We start from the raw sequence: 22,830 nt of genomic DNA, 5'->3' as shown, positions 1-22,830 counted from the left end.
TGTCAGCATAGAGCCCGACGCGGGGCTCGAACCCACGAATGGCAAGATCATGACCTGAGCCGAAGTCGGATGCTCAACCGACTCAGCCACCCAGGCACCCCAAGCCTATTTTTCAGATTAAGTACATCATAGTCACCAACCTATCCTATCTCAGAACAAACACGTTTTTTGGGAAGGTGCTGGAACAGAAAACGAAGCCTATTTTACACAGTAAGCTAACCTCCCTCCACAGGAACTTCTCACATCCCGCGACAGAGCTACTGCAGGCACCTGTATGCACTCCCTGCTCCTCACCATGGCGGACTGGGGAGAAAAGCACTGCCAACGGCAGACACAAGGGCATTTCTGCCACGTTAGATGAATAAGGAGGCCCACGTGGCTAATGAGCTACAGGGGAACCCACAGGGACACCAAAGACTTTTAAGGCAACGTAAGGATCTAACATTTCGTCCTCAGCTAAATGGGAGACCACTGGAGGACTCAGACCCTGACCTCAACGATGTCTGACAGCTTCTGTTCACATCCACTCCAGCCCTGTCCAGGGCCTCTCCCACACTCAAGACCCCTTCCCAAGTATCTCTTCTAGTCCTAAGTCTCTAAAAGGCATAGAACTCACACTTCTGCAAAACGTGCGTGGCCTCCCCATCCACACCCTCGGGTCTCAATACCTTCCTGACACCTTCTCTTGCTCATGGGAGAAGCTTCGGCCTGACTATGGACTCCCCCCCATGCCAGCTCTGCTCTACCCACAACCTCCTCACCTCAGCACACGGTTCCACAAGAAACAAAGGCGTTCACAGCTAACACTGGAGTCATCCTAGACCCCTCTCTGCACCCAACCCATCAGCAAACATCAGGAATCCTGCCTTAAAAAGTCAAATGTGAGGGGTGCCTGGGTGGCTCAGTCGGTTAAGCGTCCGACATCAGCTCAGGTCATGATCTCGCAGTCCGTGAGTTCGAGCCCCACGTCGGGCTCTGTGCTGACAGCTCCGGGCCTGGAGCCTGCTTTGGATTCCATGTCTCCCTCCCTCTCTCTCTGCTCCTCCCCTGCTTACATGGTCTCTCTCTCTCTCTCTCTCTCTCTCTCTCAGAAACAAACATCAAAAAAAAATTTTTTTAATAAAATTAGATTTTAAAAAGTAGAACGTCAACCACATATTTCTTCCCATCTTTATTTTTCACCATCCCCTTCCACCTCAACCTAACAGCCCGCCCACCTTGTCCCCCTCCATTCAGGCTCCAAACAGGCCAAACGCATCCCCACCCGGGGGGTGGGGCGGGGGGGGGCCTTGGCACACGGATCCTTGTGGGCCGGTTTGTCCCATCACCACACAGAGGTAACCCAACAAAGGCCTTCCTTCCCTGTGGCCTCTCAAGAGCACCCTAGCCCTCGTCCCTGCCTTGTCTCCACCCACACCCCATCCCTCTGAAATACCCTGACCAGCTGAGCCACCCGCATCAGAGTACAAGCACAAGGAAAATGAAAGCGTGGCTTCCGAGGTGTCCTAACCTCCCCAGCACACAACGCGCTCTAGAAACAACTCACGTGAATGCTGCAGCAAAGGCTCATTCAGAGAGAAAATACCTGGAGTCATCAGAATGAAAACAAGGGTCTAGGGACGAAGGAAGGAATTTGATGTTCCAGAGAATAAAAAACGCGCCCGAAAAAAAGAGGAGGAGGAGGAAGAAGAGGAGGAGGAATCTAGAGGTGCAGACTCTGGTTCAGGTCGTGATCTCACAGGTCTTGAGTTCAAGCCCCGAGTTGAGCTCTCTGCTGTCAGTGCAGAGATCCTCTGTCCCCCTCACGTCTCTGCCCCTCCCCCACTTGCACTCACATGCACGCACTCTCTCTCTCTCTCAAAAATAAATAAAACTTGGGGCGCCCGGGTGGCTCAGTCGGTTGAGCGGCCGACTTCAGCTCAGGTCATGATCTCACAGTCCGTGAGTTCGAGCCCCGCCTCGGGTTCTGTGCTGACAGTTCAGAGCCTGGAGCCTGCTTCGGATTCTGTGTCTCCCTCTCTCTCTGCCCCTCCCCCATTCATGCTCTGTCTCTGTCTCAAAAATAAATAAACACTAAAAGAAAAAAAAACTTTCTAAATAAATAAAACTTAAAAAGCAACAAGGATCTGGAACTCAAATCTCGGTCTGCGGCCTGGCACCTACGCCGTTTTCACTGCGGTGCGCCGCCCAACTTCTCTAAGCTGAGTCTTCTGAGACCCAACCTAACCAGCTGCACTGAAACGTGCTAAAAGCTTCCCAGTGTCCCTGAAACACAGGAAGGCTCGCTGGCTGAGGCTGAGACCCGTTTTGTTGACACTTATCACCGGAGGTCCTGTGGGAACGTCACCTACCTCGGTCACGTGACACAGGGTGCTTCACACAGATAATGAAAATGCGGGCACCTTAACCCAACGTTTGGGGCAACAGCTGCCTTCACTAGAACTAGTCAGGCGCTACGCCAGAGATGACATGACTAGCCAGGTGCAGTGACCCTCACTCGCCGTGACTACCCAAGTGTCGTAGGACTTGGCAGCGCGACCACTCAAAGAGCTGTGACCGCCCCCCCCCTCCCCGAGCACCCTAATTAATCAGAGTCCAAAACCACAAGCCCCTTAAATAATCATCTAATGCGAGGCACAGACACCACGAGCGGATCAGGGCGGTAACCCCGAGGTACTCAATAACCAGCCAGGACGGGGAACCCGGGAGCCTTAACCAGTCGGGACGGGGGGACCCCAGGTACCTTGGGCAGTCAGGACAGAGTCCCCCCAGGCGCCTTAACCAATCAGGACGGGGACCCCAGGAGCCTCAAGCAGCCCGCTGGGGCCCGGGCCCACCTGTCGGGTCTGCAGTCTCCCGGCGGCTTCGCGGGGCCCTCGGCGTCCTCGGGCTTCCTGCGCCTCCCGTCGGCTCTGCGCTTCCGTCCGAGGCTCCACCTCGCGGGGGGCGGCGGGCTGCGGACGAGAGGCCGCGTCGGTGGGGGGGGGGCGGGGTGGGAGCGGCCTCGAGCCCCCCGCCGCCCGCCCCGGCCCGGCCCGGCCCGCCCGGAACGCCCCGGGACGCGCGGCCCGCCTCACCTGGCGTCGCCGTCGCGGCGGCTCCCGCAGCCGGAGGGGCTTCGCGGCCGGCAGGCCATATCGAGCGCAGCGGCGGGGTACTGTGGCGCCGGGCTGCGTCCTCGGGCGGGGGTCGGGGGCCGGCAGCCGCGACCGTTCCCGCGCCGGCGCTGACAAGCTCTGCGCGCGCGCCCCGCCCCCAACCGCCTTTATGCGCCGGCGGCCCCGCCCCTCCGAGCTCCCGCGCGCGCCGCGTCGGGCGAGACCATCGGGCCCGGGCGGGCGGGGGAGTCCAGACGGCAGAACCCGCTCCGCGGGCTGCCCGACCCTGGGCGGGGCGCCGCCGGCCCGCAGCCCCGACGTTGCCTTCGGGGAGGCGGCGGACCGACGCCGTCCGAGTGGACGAGGAGAGGCCCGAAGAAAGGTTGCCCCCCTCCTAGAATTGGAGCGGCCGCGCCTCCGCGGGCGGGGGAAGGGGGTCTTGGCGGGAGATTGGGGCGCGCGCGCGACGCGGGCGCTCCAGGGGGGGAGGGGGTGCGGGCAGGCGGCGGGTCTCTGATTGGTCGGCCCCGCGGGGGCGGTCTCTGCGCTGGCGGGAAACGGGAACCCGGAAAGGGAGGCTGCGCTGACGCTGCGGTCTCGGCCCACAGCCGCCGCACCGGCCCGGCGCCGCTGGCCCCCGGCAGTCCTCCCCGCTGCGCAGTTTACTTCCGCCGCTTTCAGCGCCGCCTCCGGCTCTCTGACCCTCCCCCTCCCCCCCCTCCGTGCTCCACGGGCCCTCCATGACCCCGACCCCTGCGCTTGGAGGCCTCACCCAGGACCCACGCCCTTGGGCCACCACAGCGTTCCCGCGGGGGCCCCTACATCTAGAGTGCCTGCACGCTGACCCCAAGGGCCCTGGCCACAACCCCCTGCCCAGAACTGCTGGGCCCACCCCCTTGGGAGCCCTGGAAACGGACTTCTTGAGACCCTGGCCTGCAACGGGAAAAACGGAGGGTAAGGTTCCTACAGCGCCTGCCTCCCTTCTCATTTTAAGCAAAAATGGGTACGTTGAAGTGGGCACAGTGCTGCTCCTTCTCAGCTGGCTTCTCCCCGTTACCAGTTCAAACATCAAGAAAAACAAAATATTCCATTTAAGTCGGTATGTTTTCAGACTATCATTTTATTAAATACCGTATCGCTTAGCTACAATACGTTTATCTTTATAAAACTAAGTAAGTTTCTTTTGTAATAAAAATAACCTGACCTAGCCCTCCTTTGGCAGCACCGGAAACTGGGCTGGCTGAGGCTAGGCTTGTCCTCCCCTCTGATGGCCAGCCTTCATTTGCAGAGTACCCTGGGGGTCCACAAAACTGAGCCACCTCCACTGCCAGATCCCTGGGGTTCCGGTGTGGCCTTGGGCAAGTCCAACGGCTGGGTCCATCACCGCTGCTTAAAACAGCCAGGCTTAGGGGGCTTAGGACTACGAACGTGAGGGCTCCAGGCGAGGACCCCCTCCGGCAACCACATCTGTCAGAGCTGGGCCCCGGACTGCCCTCTCAACTGTGCCACCAGAAACTGGGAAGAGGCACACATCCCTTTCTGACACAGGAGGACCCTACTGGCCGGCCCTGTGCTGTGTCCCAACAAGCTTGTTGCCTGGACGTAGGACGTCGCCGTGTGTGTCTTCAGCTCAGTGCCCCCTCTAACCAGGAGTCTGAAGCTTAGCCTTTCCCTGGACTCATGGGGGCAGCAGGAGGCAGGGAGGTGCGTGCCTCTCCAAGAGATAGGCAACCCCACAAGCATGCAACTAAAGAGCGGGAGTTGAGAGAAGCCAGCCCCTCACCCAGCCTCTAACAGGCAGCCCAGGATCTCCCCCAGGCAGGGAGCAGGTAGGGGCCACCCCATCCAGGAACAGCCACCAGGAAGCCCCAGACAGTGCTCTCACCCTGGACTTGCACCCCAGGCCTCTCTCTGCACCGTCAGACTCTCCCCCGGATCATCAGAGCAGCCTGGTGGGGTGCGGAGGAGGCACACCACCACAAGGCCAGCAGCCAGCTTGGAGACGGGAGCCCGGAGGACAGACTGCAACCAGTTTAGATAAACCTGGGTCTGGTACGTAACTAAGAGGCAAGTGCGCTGCATAAAATTAAGGCAAGTGGTTCAGGGTAGAGCCACAGGGGCAGACTCCCGGTCTCCCAGAAGACAGCTCAGGTGGCCTCAGAATGCTCCAGAAGCAGGCCCCACACCGCACCGAATTCTGTGTCCAGCACCTGTCCCACCTGGTGAAACAGGAAGCAAAGGAAGCAGAGGCACAGAAGCCCCATCCCACGGTCACTGCCAGAGCTGCAGCAGAAAACCTCCTTTTTAAACAAAAACCCTCCTCCTACGTCATGCCGGAAAAAGAACCCTTGGCTGACAACACAAACGGGCCTGCAGGCCTGGCTGCTCCTCGCGGTGGCTGTGGGGTCCCCAAGGCCACTCCCTCGCCCGGCCGGCCGGCTCAGCGCACGGCGCACACGTCCAGGATGCAGAAGCGAGCACGGCAGGTGGGGCAGGGCACGCGGCTAGCGAGCCAGGTGTCAGGGCGCCGCGGGTCCTGGCGGCTGGCGAACCACTTGCCCATGCAGGTGAGACACCACATGGGGCGACAGTAACACTGCTGGCACTCGCCCTCGTCCGCCTCCTGGCAGGTCTTCACCAGCTTCACGCTGGCACGCGTCTGCATGCAACCAATGCAGGCCTCCGGCTCCTGTGGGCGGGCCCAGAGGGTCACCAGCAGTGTGGCCGCGCGGCCTTGTGGGGCCACCCCCCCCCCCCCCGACCCCCCGGCCCCGAGGGGGCCTGGCCTGTGGGAGTCCACCTACCCCGCCCGGCCCTCACCTGGCTGCTGGGAACCGAGTAGGTCGGATTGACCTCCACCAGAGAAGCAAATGTCTCCAGGAACAGGTCGCCCAGGCTCTGACGGATGACCACGTTGGCCGCACTGCGGATGGGCGCGCGGAGTTTCTCACACAGCTCGCCATACTCCGTGGAGTTCAGCCTGCACAAGGTGGGGACTGCTGGGCTGGGGCCGTCGAACCAAGGCCCTTCTGCAGGGCGGGGCTTCGTTCCTAATGGGGATGCCAAGGCGCCTCTAGGGTGACAGGGCACCCACGACCTCCCAGAACGCCAGGGGGCTCAGACACAGCCCAGCTGCCTGATGAAGACCAGCCAGCAAAGACAGCCCTGAAGCCAGAGCCCACAAAACCAGCACCACCCACCTGCCCCAAAGGGATGCAGCCAAGGGCAAAGAGGGACCGAGGGGGGGGGGGGTGTTGCAGCCAAAACACAGAACACCTGACCTTCAACGGGGTCAGGCCCAAAGTGGGTCCCAGGAGAGGGATGGCAGACTGGCTGCAGCCTGAATGGGATGGGAAGACCCCAGCTTGGGCCCCAGAGCCAAGGCAGCCACCAAGCTTTGGTCCTGTACCACCCCCACATGTCCCCAGTGTGCTCCCCCGAAAAGAGCTGTGGAAGGCGGCTCAGAGTGCATGGAAAAAGCAGCAGAGAATACCTGGGAGCGCGAGGGGGTGAGGCGCCCGGAGGGAGGGTCCCGCTGGAGCGGTGGCCAGAAGAGCCCGCTCTATCCGTCATGGCCTCCCAGAGAGGCGCTAGACTGGAACCCGGGCACCGGCCGCCTCTGGCTGCACCAGCCTCACTTTCACCCTAGCCACAGGCACACCTACCGGATGTCGAAGGCCTGCACAGCAGGGCTGGTGCTGGCCACGTGGATGGTAAGGAGCTGCACAGGCAGGTTGGAGTCTGGTGAGAGCTCGTGCTGCTGCGATTCTGTCACGGTCAGGTGCACATCCTGCTGCTGAGCCACGTGCACACGGTACGTGGTCACCTTCATCACCCACGTGTCCGTCACAATCACGCGAGCACCAGGTGCCCCTGTGGCAAACTTGTCGATCCGCCGGAACTCGGTGTTGACGGAGGAGGCGACGGCCCACCAGCCTGACTGCGGGAGGGCATAGAGGGCCAGGGTGCGGGCCAGTGGGTGGCAGGCCCACCGATCCCAGGACCAGTAGTAGATCAGGGTGCAGGCAACGGTGGGCAGGGTCACTGCCAGCAGGAGGAAGAGCCGCCAGGTCTCCGGGGCCTGGCTGGGGGAGTAGAGTTGCTTTTCTGAAGCTGCAAAGCACATGCCCACGTAGTACCCTACAAAGGATGGGGAGGGTCTCAGCAGAAATCGGGACTGCCAAGCCATTGTTCTCCCCTCCCAGTGCCCACCAAGGGCCACAGTGCTGTCCCTGCACCTCCGGGGGGAGGGGTGCTTCCCCTCAGCCCCAGCCCCGGGCCTGGCCCTCTGCCCTGTCGGCTCCCACAGCCAGGCCATGGTACCCCAGGGCCGGCGAGACTTACCTGCCTGCACGGCTGGCCCAGTTCAACCCTTGCCCATGACAACGGTAAAATAAACGAGGAAAAAACATTTTTAATTTACATCTTCAGTTTTACGTAAGTAGCACACAATTACCGAAATAGGAAAAACTAAAAATGCCAAAACGAATACGAGAATTTTGTGTCCCCCCCCATGGCAGAGCTGCACACTGGCCCTCCCAGGGGTGGGACCTTGGCCTCTCAACCCCACCCCTTCTGAGGAGGCAAATCACAGCGTGGCCCATCCCGGAGCACAGATGTCCTGTGCCAAACAGTAAGCAAAGAATAACGGCGCACAGCACAAAGTCGTGGGGACGCTCCAGGGCCCCTGCAGGCCAGATCCGGGCCAATGTGCATGTCAAAACAAAGTAAATAGTGAAGGGCTGTGTGGGCACGCTTAAGGTTCCAGAAATAATGGTAACCTGTTTGCTGTTGCTCAGGTTACTACATTTAAGGTAACTTACTAGGTAGCAGCAGGTAATACACAATAACGTTTCAAAGCTTTTCAAAACAAGTTCCTAAAAGACAGACTCCAGGACTGGCCACAAGGCCAGGCTGCATCATCTCCTCCACCTGCATGAGTCACTCAGCTCCCCAAGTTCTGGTTTCTGTCCGTCTGCAGCATGGTGACGGCTCAGCTCCTCACAGGTCATAGGAAAGGTGTAGATAAAGGGACTCCAGAAAACTGTGGGGGTCCTTAGTTCCCGGGGCAGAAATCCAACCCACGACCCTCCCGGGAGCCCAAGTTCTGAACTGCACTTTCCTCATCTCAGGGGTACTAAGGGGTACTAAGGGGGTACTGGGGTCTCAGGCTGGGAAAGCCATACAGTTACCCTGACAGCAGGTGGAGAGCCCAAGCTGGTCATAGAGACCACCAGCTCACCACGAAGACCCAGTCTCCATCCTGCCATGGGCTCCCCTCTGCTCACCTTCCCCATTAGGCAGGCAGCTCTCCTGTTCACGCCTGGCCTCAGCCCAGCCCCTTCCAGGTGGCTCTCCACATCTAGCCCAGGCTGCTGCGCCCTGCTGGCAGCTAGAAACTCCGGAGTCCACAGAGCCATAGACAGGGCCCCCTACCAGCCAGCCACCTGCCCTTCCAGACCTGCTTCTGCTCTGTATCCTCCAGACAACTCCCCCACACACAGGTAGCAACCGGCTTTCCAGCCGACTCCCGGTGTCCGACCAGTTGGCAAACAAGCCTCGGAGAGGCCCGATAGCACCTGGATCACCGCCCAGCCCAACCCCCGGGCAACGTGTAAGCATCTTGCCCCCGCCCTTTGCACCTGTGACACCCCCATGGGGTTACCCATCTCTGCCTCCTTCTCACTTCCACCTTCCGTTGGAATCTCACCGCCTCACGTAATAGCTCACGACCTGCCCTGGCTGGGCGAAGCATCACTATGCTCCCCGCTAGTATTCTAAGCCTACACTTCCGTCACCTGCAAGCGACCAGCTGCCGCCAGCACCTTCCTCTCCACTCCTGGGGGCAGCGGACGCGAGAGGCCCGGCTCAGAGCGCACGGGGCGGCCGGCCCACAGCCTCGGCTCTCGGGGTCAGCCGTTTCTCCCCAGCTCGGGACGACCGGGGATCCGCTCACTCTCCCCCGACTCTTCTCCACAGGGAGGTAATCCCGCGCGGCCCAGCCACCTCTGGGATCCCGGAACTCGGCCGCGAGCCCGAGGGGCCACTTCTGTCCACCAAGAGGGACACAGGTCGGCGCCCCGCCCCGGGGACTCTCTGGGGGAGGGTCCGGCCTGCTCACCGAGCGGCAGCAGCGAGTGGCACAGCAGCGTGGCGGACGTGCGGCGCAAGTGGTAGGATACAAAGGCGGCGTCCTCGCTGCCCAGCCAGCCCGACAGCAGGTTCTGCACCGTGAGCCCGGCTGAGTGGAACTCAGTGGGCGTGAACACGAAGCACACGGCGAACACCAGGTAGGCCAGCGTGAAGGTGACCTCCGGGCTGTCCATCGCGCTGTCGCGGCCGCCAAGAAGCCGTCAGGGAGAGAAGCCCGCAGCACCCGACGGGAAACAGACCCGACAGCTCCGAGCCGGTGGGCGCCGGCAGGTGGGCGCCGGCCGGCGCGGGGCGCTCTGGGAGATGGTATCCCCGCCCGCGGGGCATTCTGGGCCATGGGTCCCCACCCACAGATCGGCGTGGGACGCTCTAGAAGACGTCACGTCGACGCGGGGCCCCCTGGGGAATGGAGTCCCGCCACCAGGTCCACCGCGGGGCACTCTGGGAAGTGGAGTTGCAGCGCCCTGCACAGCACAGCCCGAAGTCGCGAGTCCGCGACAGTCCTCGCGAGGGTTTGGCTCTATCCCACGACCCGCCTTGGGGGCGGTGTTTCAGCTAGCCCCATTTTACAACTGGGGAAACTGCGGCTTGGGCCAATGGCTGTCATGCCCTGGCCTTTCCGCGGAACCCAAACGCGTCCGTAGCCGAACCCGAGATCCCCGGGCGACGGCGAGCCCGGGTCACCTCCCCGCCCGCCAGCAACCCTTCCCTTCCCCTCCGCAAGCTAGACGAGCCGCGATTCCGGCGGCTTCCGGCGCCCAGCGTGCCCCGCCCCCGGAAGTGGAGCCGCCGGCGCCCCGTGCGTCCCGCCCCCGGCCGCGCGCTGATTGGCCGCGGGCGCCAACCGTCGGTATTTGAATCGGCGGCGGGCGGACGGCGTTCCGGACTCGGCGGCGCCTCCCGCTCCTTCGGCTTTGTATGGCCGCCGGCAGGTAGGCGGCGGCGGCGGCGGGGTCCTGGGCTTGGGGCTCCATCCCCGCCTCTTCCCCCGGTCCCGCGCCCCGGCTCCCGACTCCGCGACAGCAGGGCTACGCCCGCCCTTGACAGGACCTCCTCCCTCCCTGGCTTCTCCGGAGGCTCCCGTGTCCCCTGTCCACACGGCCACCCCTTCACCCTTGAGCCCAGCCCGCCGGCTTTTACGGCCGCCGTTGCAGGGGCACCTTCCTGCCGGGGCCCCTAGCAGCCCGCGTGTCCTGTTGGTCTCCGGTCACAGCCCGGGAGTGGAGCTGGCTGACTTCTTCCCCGCTTCCCGACGCCTGGTGGGCTCCTGCCTACTGGTGCCTCCCTGCTCCTTCGTCGCCCTCTGTGAGGTCCATGTGTCAGGGTCCTTCGCGGTCTGGTCCGCTGGCCTCCCCTCCCATCACCCCCTGACCTCGTCCAGCCTCAAATACCACCGGTAGGCGTGCCTTGCAAATGTGCACCTCCCACCCTTAACACCACCGGCTCGCTGCGTGGTGTCCGAGACTGGGCTCCTAATCTCCAGCCCTTCCCGGCTCTGCGGGGCAGCTTCATGCTGCTTTCTCCACACCCCACCTGGGAGCCATGGCTGACTCCAGCTGCACCTGCCGCAGAAACCCAGGCTCCAGCCCTCCCGGTGTTGCCGATTCTCCCCACCTGCTCAACGCAGCTCCGCCCCCCCCCCACCCGTTTCCTGCCCCACACTTCAGCTCACAAGGCCGTCTGGGCTGGCGGCCTCTGCTCCCGGCTGCCATCGTCAGCGGAAGCCAAACCCGACAGACCCCGCCAAGGTCTCGCCACCTTCCTCAGGGGAGAGAATGCCGGAAAGGTGTCCTCTAGACCCTTCCCTCATTCACCCCACAGCCATCCTGCCCCCTTCTTGCTTTCCCCAGTTGTTCCCCAAAGACCTGAGTCGTCCTTGCCTCCTGTTTCTCTCCCACTCCCAAGTGCCTCGTGGGCCTGCTGGCCAAGCCAGAGCCTATCATTCCACCCCTGACCGTCTGCAGGAGCTTCTGACCCCGCGCTTCCCTCCTGCCCATTCCCCAACCTCCACACACACGGCCCCATCCCCACATCTTCCAGGGCATCTTGTTACCCTGACCTTGCCTCTTTCCAGGCCACCTTTGCTCCCTCTGTTCCAGCCACCCTGGCCTTGCTCTTCAAGCTGCAGCCTCCAGCAAAACACCTGTGATGTTCCCTTGGCTAGGTCCTCCTGTGACTCCCGGGTTGGGAGTGTGATGCTGGTAGCCATCATGAGGACCCTGGGAGGGCGGAGTGGGACTGTTCTAGAGCCCCCTGGGCCTCAGTGGAGGTCCCTGGTGCATGTCTCTAGACTCCCAAGTCTCAATGTAGAAGATCCTCAACCCCTACCAAGTAATTCTTCACCTTGCTGGTCGCTGCCTCGTCCCGCTCTTCCTCTGGGCCTTGGCCCTGGTGTACCCCCAATTCCCAGCCTGTGGTGGAAGAGAAGTCACAGCACCCCTCTGCTTTCCTGTTTTCTGCTAGCTTGGCAGCCTTCTCCAGCTGTGCTGCGGCCTCGGTGCCTTCAGCAGAGGCCTGAGGGGAGACCCAGGTTTCTAAGAGGCCAGCACACCCGTCTTCTGACTTTTACCCACAAAACCCAAGTTGTTTTGAAAACCCGACTCTTCCTCTTTGCGCTGCAGGCCGAAGGCCCCTCTAGCTCTTTGTCTTGGGAGGCGGCAAGTCCCCTGACGCAGTACGAGGACTGCCTGGCAGAAGATGTGCTGCCTGAGATGTGACCCACCTGCACAGGAAGGGGACATCTGCCTTGCAGGGCTAGCTCGTTGTCGTGTCTGTTCATCCGGACCACACAGCTCTCACGCTGACACGCACTGTTTGCTTTTCCAGGATGAGTCTGCAGATCTGCAACGATGAAAACGTCACTGGTGACAAAAGTGCAGAAAACTGTGAGTTCCTGTTTTCGCCACCAGAACCTACCGGAAGATTATCTGTGCTTCGTCTGTCCCAGAAAGAAAATGTGCCACCCAAGAGCGTAGTCAAAGCTACGAAAGTAAGCACGTTTTGCCTGCGTCACGTCTACCGTGTGTCACATGTTAGGCCACCCTGGGACTCGTTCTCCTGGGCACGTCAGGGGGGGCGGGGGGGCACTGCCGGCAGAGTGGTGAAGACGCCAGCTGTTGAACGGGTCTCCTCCTTCCCCAACAGGTGACTTTTCAGACTCCTCTGCGAGACCCACAGACGCACCGCATCTTGAGTCCTGGCATGAGCAGCAAGCCCGAGGCTCCTTTTGCTCTGGAGGACACTGTTGGGCTGGAAAATTCTCACCAAAACTGGGCCCAGAAACAGAAGTAAGTGTCGGTGCTGCTTGGCGTGCTGCCGTTCGCAACCACTCCAGCAGACGCGGCAGGAACATTCTGTCTGGTCGAGTTCCTCCTGGTTTCCTCTCTAAGCGTGTGCAGTGCGGTGCCCAGCGCGCTCGCGGCGGGAGTCATTTGTTAGTAGAAAAGCAGACAATGAAACGCTTAGGATAAGGTCAGGTTTCGTGTCTGCTCCCTTCCTATGCCTTCGCCAGCAAATCGGCCTGGGCTTTTCTTTCATGAAGGGTCTGATCGCATCTTTAAGGAAGGACACTCTGGCTTCTTCCTGGTTTCACACCCCCCTGGTCACCTCTCTGCTTGCACGCCCGCTTGGACACTCTCGCTGTCAAACCCTGCTGTGTCTGCGGGCAGAGTTCTCGACCTTGCCTTTCTCTGCAGTGAAAAACCTTGATCCACCTGTGCCCTGTCCCTGACTATGTAGCTAGTGGTCCCGGCTGAACAGGGAAGATAGGCTAGCACAGAAAACCTTAACTGTGACTATTCGTTTGTCTACGTCTCTCAGAAACCCATGTGACCTAGTTGGCCCGGCAGTGTTGACTTACGAGGAAACGCTTGAGAAAGTTAATCCCAGGAAGAAGATCGACTAAACATTCTTTTCTTGTCTTTAGCTCATGTTTTCTTACTAAAATCTAGTGACAGAGCTCACAGGTTCCTTAGCGTTAACTAAGTTTGTTTCTAAAAAGCCAACAGTTCACCAAGGAAGTTGACACCAAAATGACCAATGGAATTGTCCAGAAACCATTGATGGGCAATGCCAGCCTGCCTCCAGGGGATGTGAGACCAGCCTCTGAAGATAGGCCGTATTCCAGTGGACCCACCTCTGCTCCCCTGGCCAGCCTGGGTCCCTCAAGCTCTCCCCAGATGCCAGAAAGTCTTGAAAATCAAGTGGCATCTCTAGGACAAACGTCTGGGAGCCCTGAGCAAGCCTTGGAGGAAAATGCGTGTTCTTGTTTCTTCGAGGAAAGTATTATATCCACCTCAGAAATCCTAGAAGACCCTTCCCAGATGGCTCTCGAGGACAGAACGGAAGGTCCTCGTGGGGCTGCCAGAGAAAGCTCCAGCCGGGTCCCTGCTTCCTCAGCCGGGGCTACTTTGCCCCCTGCTACTCTCCTCAAAGGAGCAGGTGGAGAAGGGCCCCTCGAAGACCTGCCTGGCGAGGCCCCCGCTGGCCCTGAAGACACTTCTGGTCCTGGGAACACCATCCTGGACGGCCCCCTGAACGCTGGAGGGGCCACATCCCCAAGTCCTCAGAAGGAAGAAGCCGACGGCCAGCAGGCTGCCTCTTGGAGGCGCGGGCCCACAGGGCTAGAATTTGATTTGTCTGCCAATGCCGTCAGCAGAGGGAAAGCGGGGAAGGGACCCAGCCTGAAACCTCCCTCTAGGATACCAGAGCCGAGGCAGGAAAAGGCACCCGAGGAGGCAGGTGAGGGGCCCGTTCCCCTCCCCCGGGGGTCTTACGACCTGGATTGGAGCAAGCTGGATGACCCGAACTTTAACCCATTTGAAAGTGGAGGAGAGACCCTACCCCCAGAGTGCCCCCAGAGCAGGCCCGCAGCGACTGTGACCAAGCAGCCGCAGGCCGGCCTGGAGGCCACAGGGCACTGCCCCCTGAGCCAGTGAGTACTTGGTGGTGGTGGCGGTGGGGTGGCTGGTCACTCAGCACACCAGAGGACCCCAGGCCAGAGATGCCACTTACTCGTGCCCCCGAGGAGGGGCCTCGGAGCATACATAGGCTGCACAAGGCAGCTGCCGGTCGTGGGTCCTGAGACTGAGGAGGGGGCTCACGGCCACCTTAGATGGCTGGTGAAAGATCACAGGGGAGTGCACAGCGGTGCCCCGTTCTGTCCACTCCACAGGGGTGTGGGCAACTCTTGTGCTACTTTTTTGTTTTTTTCAATTTTTTTTTTTAATTTTTTTTGTCAACGTTTTATTTTATTTTTGGGACAGAGAGAGACAGAGCATGAACGGGGGAGGGGCAGAGAGAGAGGGAGACACAGAATCGGAAACAGGCTCCAGGCTCTGAGCCATCAGCCCAGAGCCCGACGTGGGGCTCGAACTCACGGACCGCGAGATCGTGACCTGGCTGAAGTCGGACGCTTAACCGACGGCGCCACCCAGGCGCCCCTTTTTTTTTTAATTTTAGAGCGTGTGCACAAGCAGAGGAGGAGAAGGGCAGAGAGAATCTCTTAAGTAGGCATCACACTCAGGGCAGAGCCCAATGGAAGTCAAGAGTCAGATGTTCGACTGACAAAGCCAACCAGGCACTTTTTTTCCCCCCAAGTCTTTGTGCTTTCTTAAGAGCATTATCTGTAATGAACCTGGAAACCTAGAAAGATTTCTAACAAGTTCTGTCTACTTCCAAAGCCGGTGGAGTGGCCATCCACACTTGGGGTGGTGTTTCATGCTCTCTCGCACTCTCTGGGGACGGCTGCTGAGTGGCCACCAAGTGCTGGGTCCCCGAGAGAAGCTTAGCTGGTGCCCGGCCCCCACACTTGTACACACGGCCTTGGTGGGCATCCGGGGACTGCCCCTCTGGCACGTGCACCCTACCTGCCAGGTGTTGGAACCACACCGGGAGGGCCTCCCGGCCCCAGCACCCACTTCCCCTCCCTCCAGTGTGTTTTGCCAGTTTCCTAGTGAAAAATGAAGGCTTGGGGTTTGCTTTTTGAGTTGAAACAGCCCTGGAGCTCCTGGCCCGAGTGTCCTTTGAGGTTTGTGGTTCTTGTGCAGTTGAGGTGGGCCGGGCTGTAGGCCTCACCCCTGCACCTGGCTGGTGGGGGGACAGGGGTGCAGGCCCGGCTGACCCCATCTCTTCAGGCAGGTGCCTTCGGCCTCAGCAGATGACATACCCGTGACGCAGACCGCGGCAGGGACCCCGGGCGCAGGGGGCGAGGTAGGGCCGCGTGCACGTGCGTGCCGTCATCACGTTCATACGGGGGCCGGGTGGGACACAGTGCCCAGACAAGACTGGGTGACGCAGGGGTCCCGTGCAGGACCTTCGGCTGCCCCAGGGTGCCCCCACGGAGCCATCCTCCTTCCAGGAGGGAGCCGCGGGCCGTGCCAGTGCGTCAGCACCGCCCCCTCCTCCGCACGGGCCGGAGCCCCCCTCGGACCTGGATGAGGAGCACTTCCGAGACCCCGCTGAGGGTACGTACGTTGTCCCCGGTCACTGGTCTGTCCCTGCTGGCGGCCTGCCGTTCCGTCCGTGCCTGTACCTGGCGGCGGCTTCCCGGCAGCTCTCTTCCTGGGCTTTAAGTGATCCATGCAAGGGCTTCGGGTTGAGCAGAAGGTGGTCGTTCTCGGGGCACAGCCGCAAACCCAAAGGACTTCTAGGAACGGAGGTCGGAGGCTCAGGGGAGTAGGCGGGAGTCACGCAGGAGGTTCTGTGCGGATTCACAGGGTTGCAGAGTTGCTGTTAGGACAGAGCACCCAGGCTGATGTACCGGAAGCTCTGAAGTTTCAACACGGGTGGGATCGAGTTGCCCTAGTAGACGTGACACCACCTGCTGGGGTCTCCATTTCGGTTGCTTAACCTCCGGGCAGAGGGAAGACTGGCAGTGGCACGTAGGGCTCGTCTGTGGCAGGATGATCGAGGGTCCTCACCGTACGGGGGTCCCGAAACCGCGGACAGGCTCGGCTAGGGCAGGCCCGCGTCCCCACAGGGACCCTGGAGCCCCGTGACGCGGGGTCTTGTGTCTGGTTCCTTTCACCGAACGTAACGTTCTCAAGGTTCATCCACGTTGTAGTGGGTGTCAGCGCACCCTTGTCACGGCCGAGATCGTTCCACTGTGTGGATGGACCACGCTTGCAAAGCACTCAACGGCCGGTGGCCGCGTGGGCCGTTTGCTCTGGACGGCTGGTAGAAGGCTGCCGCGAACATCCGTGTACACGGATTCGTGTGGACGTCAGCTTTCCGCCTCTCTTGGGCGTAAACCTGGAAGGGGTCCGGGTCCGGGGTCGCAGTGTGTGAAAGTGCCGGGGCCACCGCCGGGTGGCTTTCCAGAGGGGCGGCACCATTTGGCGACCGTACAGCCGCGGTGTTTGGGGGTCCCCGTCAGTACCTGCGCGTCTCGGACTTCGATGCCCACCGTCCTGGGGGTGGTGAGGCGCCACCTCGCGCCTCCCTGGGGACCAGCATCTCTTCACGTCCCCTCACAGGTTTTGTGGAAGGCCTGCTGGGTACTCTGTTGTCTTCCTGGAGTGTTCCTCTTTGTTACCCAGTCAGGGTTTCAAACCTGTCCCCACTAAGCATTTCCTGTGAGATCTAGGGCTTGGAGAATGTTCTTTCTGGGGGTTGTCTTTTCTTTCTCGGTCCTTAAAGCACAAACGTTGACCTGGAAGTCTGATCTACCTGTTTTTTCTTTTGTTATTGGTGCTTTTGGCCTGAGGTCTAGGAAACCATGGTCAAATCCAACACTGTGAGGATTTGCCCACCGGCTTCCTAAGGCTTTCGCGTTGTTCTGTTTGGGTTTTCGATTCATGTGGGTTAATCCATGTGGTGTGAGGCGTCCTTAGGCTTTTTAAGGACGGGGGGATGTCCTCAGGAACTCCAGGAGTCTGGACAGTGGTTCTAGAGAGCAGTTCCCGACTTGGGCGGTCCGGTCCCTTGGGAACCCCGGGTTGTCCTGCCTGGAGAGCTGCCACTCTGTTCCCTGCGGCACACAGGACAGCCCCACGGCGTGACGTGGCCCCAAGCGCCGTTAGAGGCCAGGAACCCCGCTTCAACGTGAAGGGTGGTCGCTCCCGGCCGCAGGGGTGGTGGGGGAGGGTCACGGCCCGGGCGGCCCGCCCCGACGACGCACCGCCTCTCAGTTCTAGGCACGGGGGCCGACGTGGACTATCTGGAGCAGTTCGGGAGTTCCTCGGTGAGTCCCCGGCACCGCCCCGGCAGCCTCTCCCCGAGCGCGGCTCTCCCAGAGCGGCCCTGTGCCACTGTCGCACCCCCGAGGTCAGCGGGTCCTCGCGCTCGAGCACCGGCGGCCTCCGCACCTTCCCGGGATGCGGGGCCGGTGTTGTGACGGCCGCGCGGGTCTCCCGGTGGCCCGTCGGGGCCCCGTCTCGGGCCCCGGTGTGGACGTGAACTCCGCCCGGGAGGTGGCGGCTCCTGGTGTGCTGTGGTCCCCCTGTCGGGGACCTCTGCAACCCCGCTGACGTGCCCGTCCCTTCAGTTTAAGGAGTCAGCCCTGAGGAAACAGTCCCTGTACCTCAAGTTTGACCCGCTCCTGAAGGACAGCCCTCAGAGACCGGTGCCCGCGGCCCCGGACGCCAGCAGGTAGCCCCCGCCCCCCACCGTGGCCGTGGGCTCCGTGCAGCAGGGGAGGTTTCCGGACCGAGTGGGGACACTGTGGCTCGGCCTCGGGAGCCGCCAGGTGCGGGCGGGACGGCCGGGGGGCCTTGCTCATGAGGCTCTGTGGGCGCTCGGGCGCCCTCTCCGTCCCGTGTCTGTGCGGTGCCCGCGTCCCCGTGCCCGTCAAGAGGCCGAGCCCGAGCACTTGCAACCGGCCGTGCGACCCACGAACCCGAGGACGGTTCTTCTCTGGGCTTTGGGGGAAACAGGTGCGATTACCTTCCCTTGTGGGGTCTCAGCGCACAGGACGTGGCTGCGCCGTCCTCGGGAAGCCTGCCCGAGGCGAAGCTGCTGGACCTGGACTTCCTAGGAGCCCCGGGCGCTGCCGTAAGTGACGCACGAATGCATCTTGTCGAGGGCCTGACTTCATGCTGGGCGGGTGGGGAGGGGGCGGCGAGGGCCCCTTGGTCGCCGTGCGGCACCAGAGGCCCCCGGCCTCTGCGGGCCTCTCCCCCGATGGCAGGGTAGAGCTGGAGGTGCGTGTCAGAGCATGCGGCCCAGCTGCCGTGTCCCCTCTCCCCACCCCCGCAGGTGCTGGATGCCCCTCCGTGCATCTTCGGGCCTGGGGGTCCCCTGCTGCCCACGGGCCCCATCGTGGGCTCCATCGTGGAGGTGCCACAGTATAGCCAGAAGGACATGGACGCGGCGGTGAGGACGAGGCGTGGGGCGGCCGGCTCCCCTCGTGCGGCTGCAGGGAGGGTCGTGGGTGTCGGCTTGCTGGGGCTCCCGTGTTCCCACCCGGCATCTCACAGAGCACCTGTTTGCACACGGAGGGTCTAAGGTGTCCTCCGAGGGCACTGCTTTGAGCCACCCCAGGGGTCGTAAAGCAGGACCGCTGGACCTTGAGCCCCCGAGTCCCCTCGCTGCCCCCACCGTCCCCTGGGCAGTATTTAGCCAGGCCTCTGCTGGGAGGCCTGCGTGCGGGGCCCAGATGGGGGCAGCGTCCCGTCCAGTCCTCTGGCCCCCTGGCCCCCTGGCCCTGCTCGGAGCTGGCCCCATCCCTTCTGCTGGCTGCTCTCCCAGTCTCGCCTATAGTGGGAGGCATCCCCCACAAACAGGCATACTTCCCGGGGGCCGCGGGGACCCGTGCTATGTGCCTGCCCACCAAGGGGGACCCGCCCATCTCTGACAGACGATGCCCCCAGGGGACTTGTGCTCTCCCTGGGTACCAGCTGGCCTCGCCCCTGCAGGGCTCTCCACCGCCCATCCCCCCTCACCCATCCCCCCTCACCCCTCACCCCTCACCCCTCACCCCTCACCCCTCACCCCTCACCCCTCACCACCTGCCGTGTGGTCTGTGCAGGTGGAAGCCGCACGACAGGAGAACGTGCTGCTCAGGAGCAGGTGTGAGACGCTCCACGCGAAAAACCTGGAAATGGGGTAAGGCCCGTGGCCGGCTCCGCGCAGCTCGGGGTACCCACTGCGGCCCGCCACAGGCACGTCTGTTCTCCCCGCAGGAAGATAATGGACGGGTTCGAGGGGATCGTGTACCAGGCGATGGGTGAGTGCTGGCACCTTGCAGCCCCGGCGGTACCGCGGGCCTGGTGCTGGTCAGCCCCAAAACGGGCCAGACCCTGGGCGGGTACCTGGGGCCCCTGCAGGCATCAGGGCAGCACGCCGCCCTGGGCGCTGTCTCTGCAGTCTGCCCCTGCACCCTCAGGGGGCTGTGTGTCAGGCGGGGCTCGGAGGGGGCACCAGTCTTCACCCGGGGCAGAGTCTTGAGCCCCGTGGAGCCCCCCCGCCCCGCCCTCCCCGGCAGTGGGGACAGTGGGGACAGACCGGTGGCTGCAGGCTCCGTGGGGCCCTAGGTTACTGTCGCCTGACCCGCGGCTGCTGTGGAGGCAATGGCTGTTGCCGGGCGCTTGTGCCCCCCCAGGCCCTGCTCTGGAAGGTCACCTCAGAGAGGGGCCCCGTCGCCCAGTCACTAGCGGGACCATGGGTGGGGTCACCCGCCTCTCCACCCCTCCACCCCTCCACCCCTCCACCCCTGCTTGCCCTCGCCTGTGCTCCTCTGATCCCCAGTGCCCCTCCCTCTTTTCTCAAGAGGAGGCTCAGAAACAGAAGGAACTCGCAAAAGCTGAGATCGAGAAGATTCTGAAGGAGAAAGAGCAGCTGACTGCAGACCTGAGCTCCATGGAAAAGTCTTTCTCTGACCTGTTCAAGCGGTTCGAGAAACAGAAGGAGGTGATCGAGGGGTACCGCACGGTAGGTGGCGGCGAGCAGGCATGTGCCTGTCCTCCCCCAGAGGGTCCCTGGGGGGCTGTGGTCAGCCCCCGACCAGGCCTGTCCTGCGTCCTGACCTTGTCCAGGAAGCTGCAGTCTCTCCACAAAGATAACTCGGCTGGGCGCCGGGCTATGTCTTTCCTCACCGGGGGGCCCAGGTGGGGGAGTCCACCGTGTGCCTAGGGACGTGCGGGCACGTGAGCAGGGGCGCCGAGGGGCCCAGACTGGAGGCAGAGCCCCATGGGCCCCAAGGAGTAGGCGGCTGCCTTCTGGAGGAGGGCCTGGCCCATTGGGCACGGTGGGCCTGCAGGAGGGCAGAGGGAGGCTCCCGCGTGGTAGAGGGATGGCCCGGTGACTGCGAGATGCTGGGACCGGCCTGTGCCGGGGGTGGGAGGGGTAGCCCGAGGCCCCTGAGGAGGGCCGGACGGGGCTTGGAAGGTGCCACCTGCCGGGCAGGAGGGAGCCAGCCACACAGAGAGCTGAAAGGCAGGGCCTGTTGCCGTGAGGAGTGGGGACTTGAAGGGCCCTGGAGGACGGGGACCAGGCCGAGCTCGCGCTGTCTCACCATGACTCTGGGGCAGCTGGTGGTGTTCCTGCTGTGCAGAAGAAAGTCCTTAAAGCTTGAAACTCCTTGAAAGATAGCTGGCCGGGGGGGGGGAAGGCAGCCTGACGCAGGGGGGGACCCGAGAGCCGTCGGGCCATACGCCTTGCGTGGAGGGAGCCGGCAGAGAACCTTCTACGACCGGGAGACGGTTTAGGAGCTAACGCTGTTCTTAAACATGGGGCCAGGGGACGGCGTGGGACCCCGGGGGCATGGGGCCTCAGCCTCTAGCCTTCCCCCTGACCGCACCCCTGGCCACACCCCTGCTCCTCATCTGTGGGTTCTGTCGTTGCCTGAAACCAGGCAGAAGACTGGCCGCACGGCTGTCCCCACGCGGCCCTTAGGTAGACAGCCCTGTCCGCGTGTCCTGGTGTCCGCCCGTGGTCAGCGGAGAGACGGGGCCGTACCCGTGGGCTCTGCGCGCCGGGCAGGCTGAAGGGGGTGGGTAGGGGGGCCGTGGGCGGCCACGGAAGCCGGGAGGGGAGGCCTGCTGCTGTGTCCACGCAGCCTGCCTTGTCAGAGCTATTGTGTTAACACCCCAGAGCCCCTTGGTCGTGGGCGCATCCACACCTGACCCGGGATCCCCCAAAAGCCAGGCCTGACGGGCTCCAACAGAGTTAGCGGTTCCCGTCTGCTCATTCTTTCAAGAACGAAGAGTCGCTGAAGAGATGCGTGGAGGATTACATAGCGAGGATTGAAAAGGAGGCCCAGCGGTACCAGGCCCTGAAGGCCCACGCGGAGGAGAAACTCCAGCGGTGAGTGGTGGCAGGAGGGGCCCAGCGGGGCTGGGAATGGGTGGAGAAAAGTCCGGCCAGCCTGGGGAGGGAGACCCTCCAGCTCCCCCGGTCCCCGGTCCCCGGTCCCCGGTCCTTGACCATCTCAGCCCCGCCCTCTGCGTCTCCAGCGCCAACGAGGAGATCGCCCAGGTGCGCAGCAAGGCCCAGGCGGAGGCCTTGGCCTTCCAGGCCAGCCTGAGGAAGGAGCAGACGCGCGTCCAGTCACTGGAGAAGACGGTTGAGCAGAAGGCGAGCACCCGGGGCCCCGGCCCCTGGGTGGGACGTGAAGGGAGGGACCCTCCTGGCTTGGGGACCTGCCCCGTAGCAGGGGCCGGTCGCCAGTCCCTTCTAGCACTGGGCCTTCTAGTTCTAGGCCCCGTGGTCTACTCCCGGGAATCGTGTAGAACCCAGGGATCCGGGCCGTCCGGCCGGCTTGGGCAGTGGCAGTGGAGCACGTGACTCTCGATCTTGGGTCGCGAGCTCAAGCTCTACGTTAGATGTGGACACTAAAATCTTTATATTAAAAAAGTCAAACCCCTGTTTATTTGTTTTTCTCCTTCAGACTAAGGAAAACGAGGAACTGACCCGAATCTGTGATGACCTCATTTCCAAGATGGAGAAGATCTGACCAGGAGGCCCCTTCCCAGCACCCCTGCCCCGTCTGTCTGTCCGTCTGTCTGTCTGTCTGTGGAAGGTGTCGTGTTCTTTCTTTTTTCTTCACTTCGGCTCGTTTTTAAATTAGATTGCTTTAACAAGAAGACTAATAAAGTTTCCCTTCGGTTCAAGTGTCGGAGTTGCTCTGGTTTTGATGACATTGCAGGGTTCTGGCTTCGGCTGGAGGCTGACCCCACCCCGCACTGCTGCCCCCGCGACCCTGCCTTCTCCTCCACGTGGCCACTCGGTTCCCATGGTCCCCACGGGGGACTGAGTGTCCACCTCGCGACCACAGGTCAGAACCCAAACGGACGAAGGTTCTCGTGTGGAAAAGCAAACTGTCGACAGCCTGGGTGACGGTCAGCCTGTGTCCCTTGCGAGACTGCTGTCCCTGCGGATGGAACTCTGGCCAGGGGTCACGGGCACTCTAGTGCAGTTGACAGACATCTGCTAGAAGGCAGGTTTCCTGGGCTGGAGCCCACGGCCCCCGTGGGCCGGTTCTGCGAGCGCCGCCTCCTGGACACCCCACCCCCACCCCCCGCCCCCAGAGCAGACCTTTGTAACTGGCGAAGCCACGGTGTCCGAGTCCCTCACCCCTCCGCCCCCAGGCTGTCCCAGGGGAGGGCCCGCTGGACCCTCGGACATTGGCCTGAGCACGGAC

General features: G+C 62.2%; 4 protein-coding genes across 17 annotated transcripts in view; 2 read left to right on the top strand and 2 right to left on the bottom strand.

Moving 5' to 3' along the window:
* SLBP (stem-loop binding protein) overlaps window positions 1-3,205 on the bottom strand; it is a 77,436-nt gene extending 74,231 nt beyond the window's left edge. For all 6 annotated transcript variants that reach the window (XM_023253526.2, XM_023253528.2, XM_045056689.1 and 3 more), the window contains exons 1-2: window positions 3,078-3,205; window positions 2,838-2,954 (exon numbers count right to left, since the gene is read on the bottom strand). In XM_023253526.2, coding sequence (XP_023109294.1) covers window positions 2,838-2,954; window positions 3,078-3,136 — 176 coding nt within the window. In that variant the 5' untranslated portion in view covers window positions 3,137-3,205. The remainder of the gene's footprint in view (window positions 1-2,837; window positions 2,955-3,077) is intronic.
* On the top strand, window positions 3,020-4,193 carry LOC111560238 (zinc finger CCHC domain-containing protein 3-like). The gene is made up of 2 exons (XM_045056690.1): window positions 3,020-3,480; window positions 3,707-4,193. Exons 1-2 carry the CDS (start codon window positions 3,268-3,270, stop codon window positions 3,797-3,799), a joined length of 306 nt encoding a protein of 101 aa, XP_044912625.1. The 5' UTR covers window positions 3,020-3,267; the 3' UTR covers window positions 3,800-4,193.
* Window positions 4,194-4,200: 7 nt separating this feature from the next.
* TMEM129 (transmembrane protein 129, E3 ubiquitin ligase) lies at window positions 4,201-12,197 on the bottom strand. 4 transcript variants are annotated; one of them, XM_019829859.3, is made up of 4 exons: window positions 11,974-12,197; window positions 6,764-7,238; window positions 5,919-6,078; window positions 4,201-5,787 (listed from the first exon to the last, which is right to left on the bottom strand). In XM_019829859.3, the coding sequence occupies exons 1-4, from the start codon at window positions 11,990-11,992 to the stop codon at window positions 5,539-5,541; spliced, it is 903 nt and encodes a 300-aa protein (XP_019685418.1). In that variant the 5' UTR covers window positions 11,993-12,197; the 3' UTR covers window positions 4,201-5,538. The 4 variants fall into 4 exon arrangements, 3 of the variants coding, with proteins under 3 accessions (XP_019685418.1, XP_003985585.1, XP_019685420.1); XM_003985536.6 differs by lacking the exon at window positions 11,974-12,197 and adding an exon at window positions 9,220-9,618; XR_006597280.1 differs by lacking the exon at window positions 11,974-12,197 and adding an exon at window positions 9,220-9,907 and having other exon boundaries at window positions 5,646-5,787; window positions 5,919-6,148.
* Window positions 10,037-22,300, top strand: TACC3 (transforming acidic coiled-coil containing protein 3). 6 transcript variants are annotated; one of them, XM_045056685.1, is made up of 16 exons: window positions 10,037-10,183; window positions 12,078-12,240; window positions 12,396-12,538; window positions 13,252-14,184; window positions 15,386-15,461; window positions 15,610-15,715; window positions 17,381-17,433; window positions 17,737-17,840; window positions 18,044-18,242; window positions 18,447-18,563; window positions 19,219-19,295; window positions 19,373-19,416; window positions 19,960-20,120; window positions 21,388-21,494; window positions 21,644-21,764; window positions 22,078-22,300. In XM_045056685.1, the coding sequence occupies exons 1-16, from the start codon at window positions 10,170-10,172 to the stop codon at window positions 22,141-22,143; spliced, it is 2,484 nt and encodes an 827-aa protein (XP_044912620.1). In that variant the 5' UTR covers window positions 10,037-10,169; the 3' UTR covers window positions 22,144-22,300. The 6 variants fall into 6 exon arrangements, with proteins under 6 accessions (XP_044912620.1, XP_044912619.1, XP_023109253.2 ...); XM_045056684.1 differs by having other exon boundaries at window positions 15,562-15,715; XM_023253485.2 differs by having other exon boundaries at window positions 10,038-10,183; window positions 15,562-15,715; window positions 18,155-18,242.
* The last annotated feature ends 530 nt before the right edge of the window (window positions 22,301-22,830 follow it).

Source organism: Felis catus, chromosome B1 (genome assembly GCF_018350175.1).
Source record: "Felis catus isolate Fca126 chromosome B1, F.catus_Fca126_mat1.0, whole genome shotgun sequence".
Lineage (NCBI taxonomy): Eukaryota > Metazoa > Chordata > Mammalia > Carnivora > Felidae > Felis > Felis catus.
The sequence above is the reverse complement of the archived record's forward strand: the minus strand, read 5'-3'. Positions and strand labels throughout refer to the sequence as shown.

Coding starts and splice junctions, on each gene's coding strand:
- LOC111560238 (XM_045056690.1), top strand. CDS start 3,268: ATGCGCCGGCGGCCCCGCCCCTCCGAGCTCCCGCGCGCGCCGCGTCGG. Junction 3,481..3,706: donor GAGGAGAGGCCCGAAGAAAG/GTTGCCCCCCTC, acceptor CTCGGCCCACAG/CCGCCGCACCGGCCCGGCGC.
- TMEM129 (XM_003985536.6), bottom strand. CDS start 9,424: ATGGACAGCCCGGAGGTCACCTTCACGCTGGCCTACCTGGTGTTCGCC. Junction 6,079..6,763: donor GTGCAGGCCTTCGACATCCG/GTAGGTGTGCCT, acceptor CACCTTGTGCAG/GCTGAACTCCACGGAGTATG. Junction 5,788..5,918: donor ACTCGGTTCCCAGCAGCCAG/GTGAGGGCCGGG, acceptor GCCCGCCCACAG/GAGCCGGAGGCCTGCATTGG.
- TACC3 (XM_045056684.1), top strand. Junction 15,716..17,380: donor CTTCCGAGACCCCGCTGAGG/GTACGTACGTTG, acceptor ACCGCCTCTCAG/TTCTAGGCACGGGGGCCGAC. Junction 17,434..17,736: donor AGCAGTTCGGGAGTTCCTCG/GTGAGTCCCCGG, acceptor CCGTCCCTTCAG/TTTAAGGAGTCAGCCCTGAG.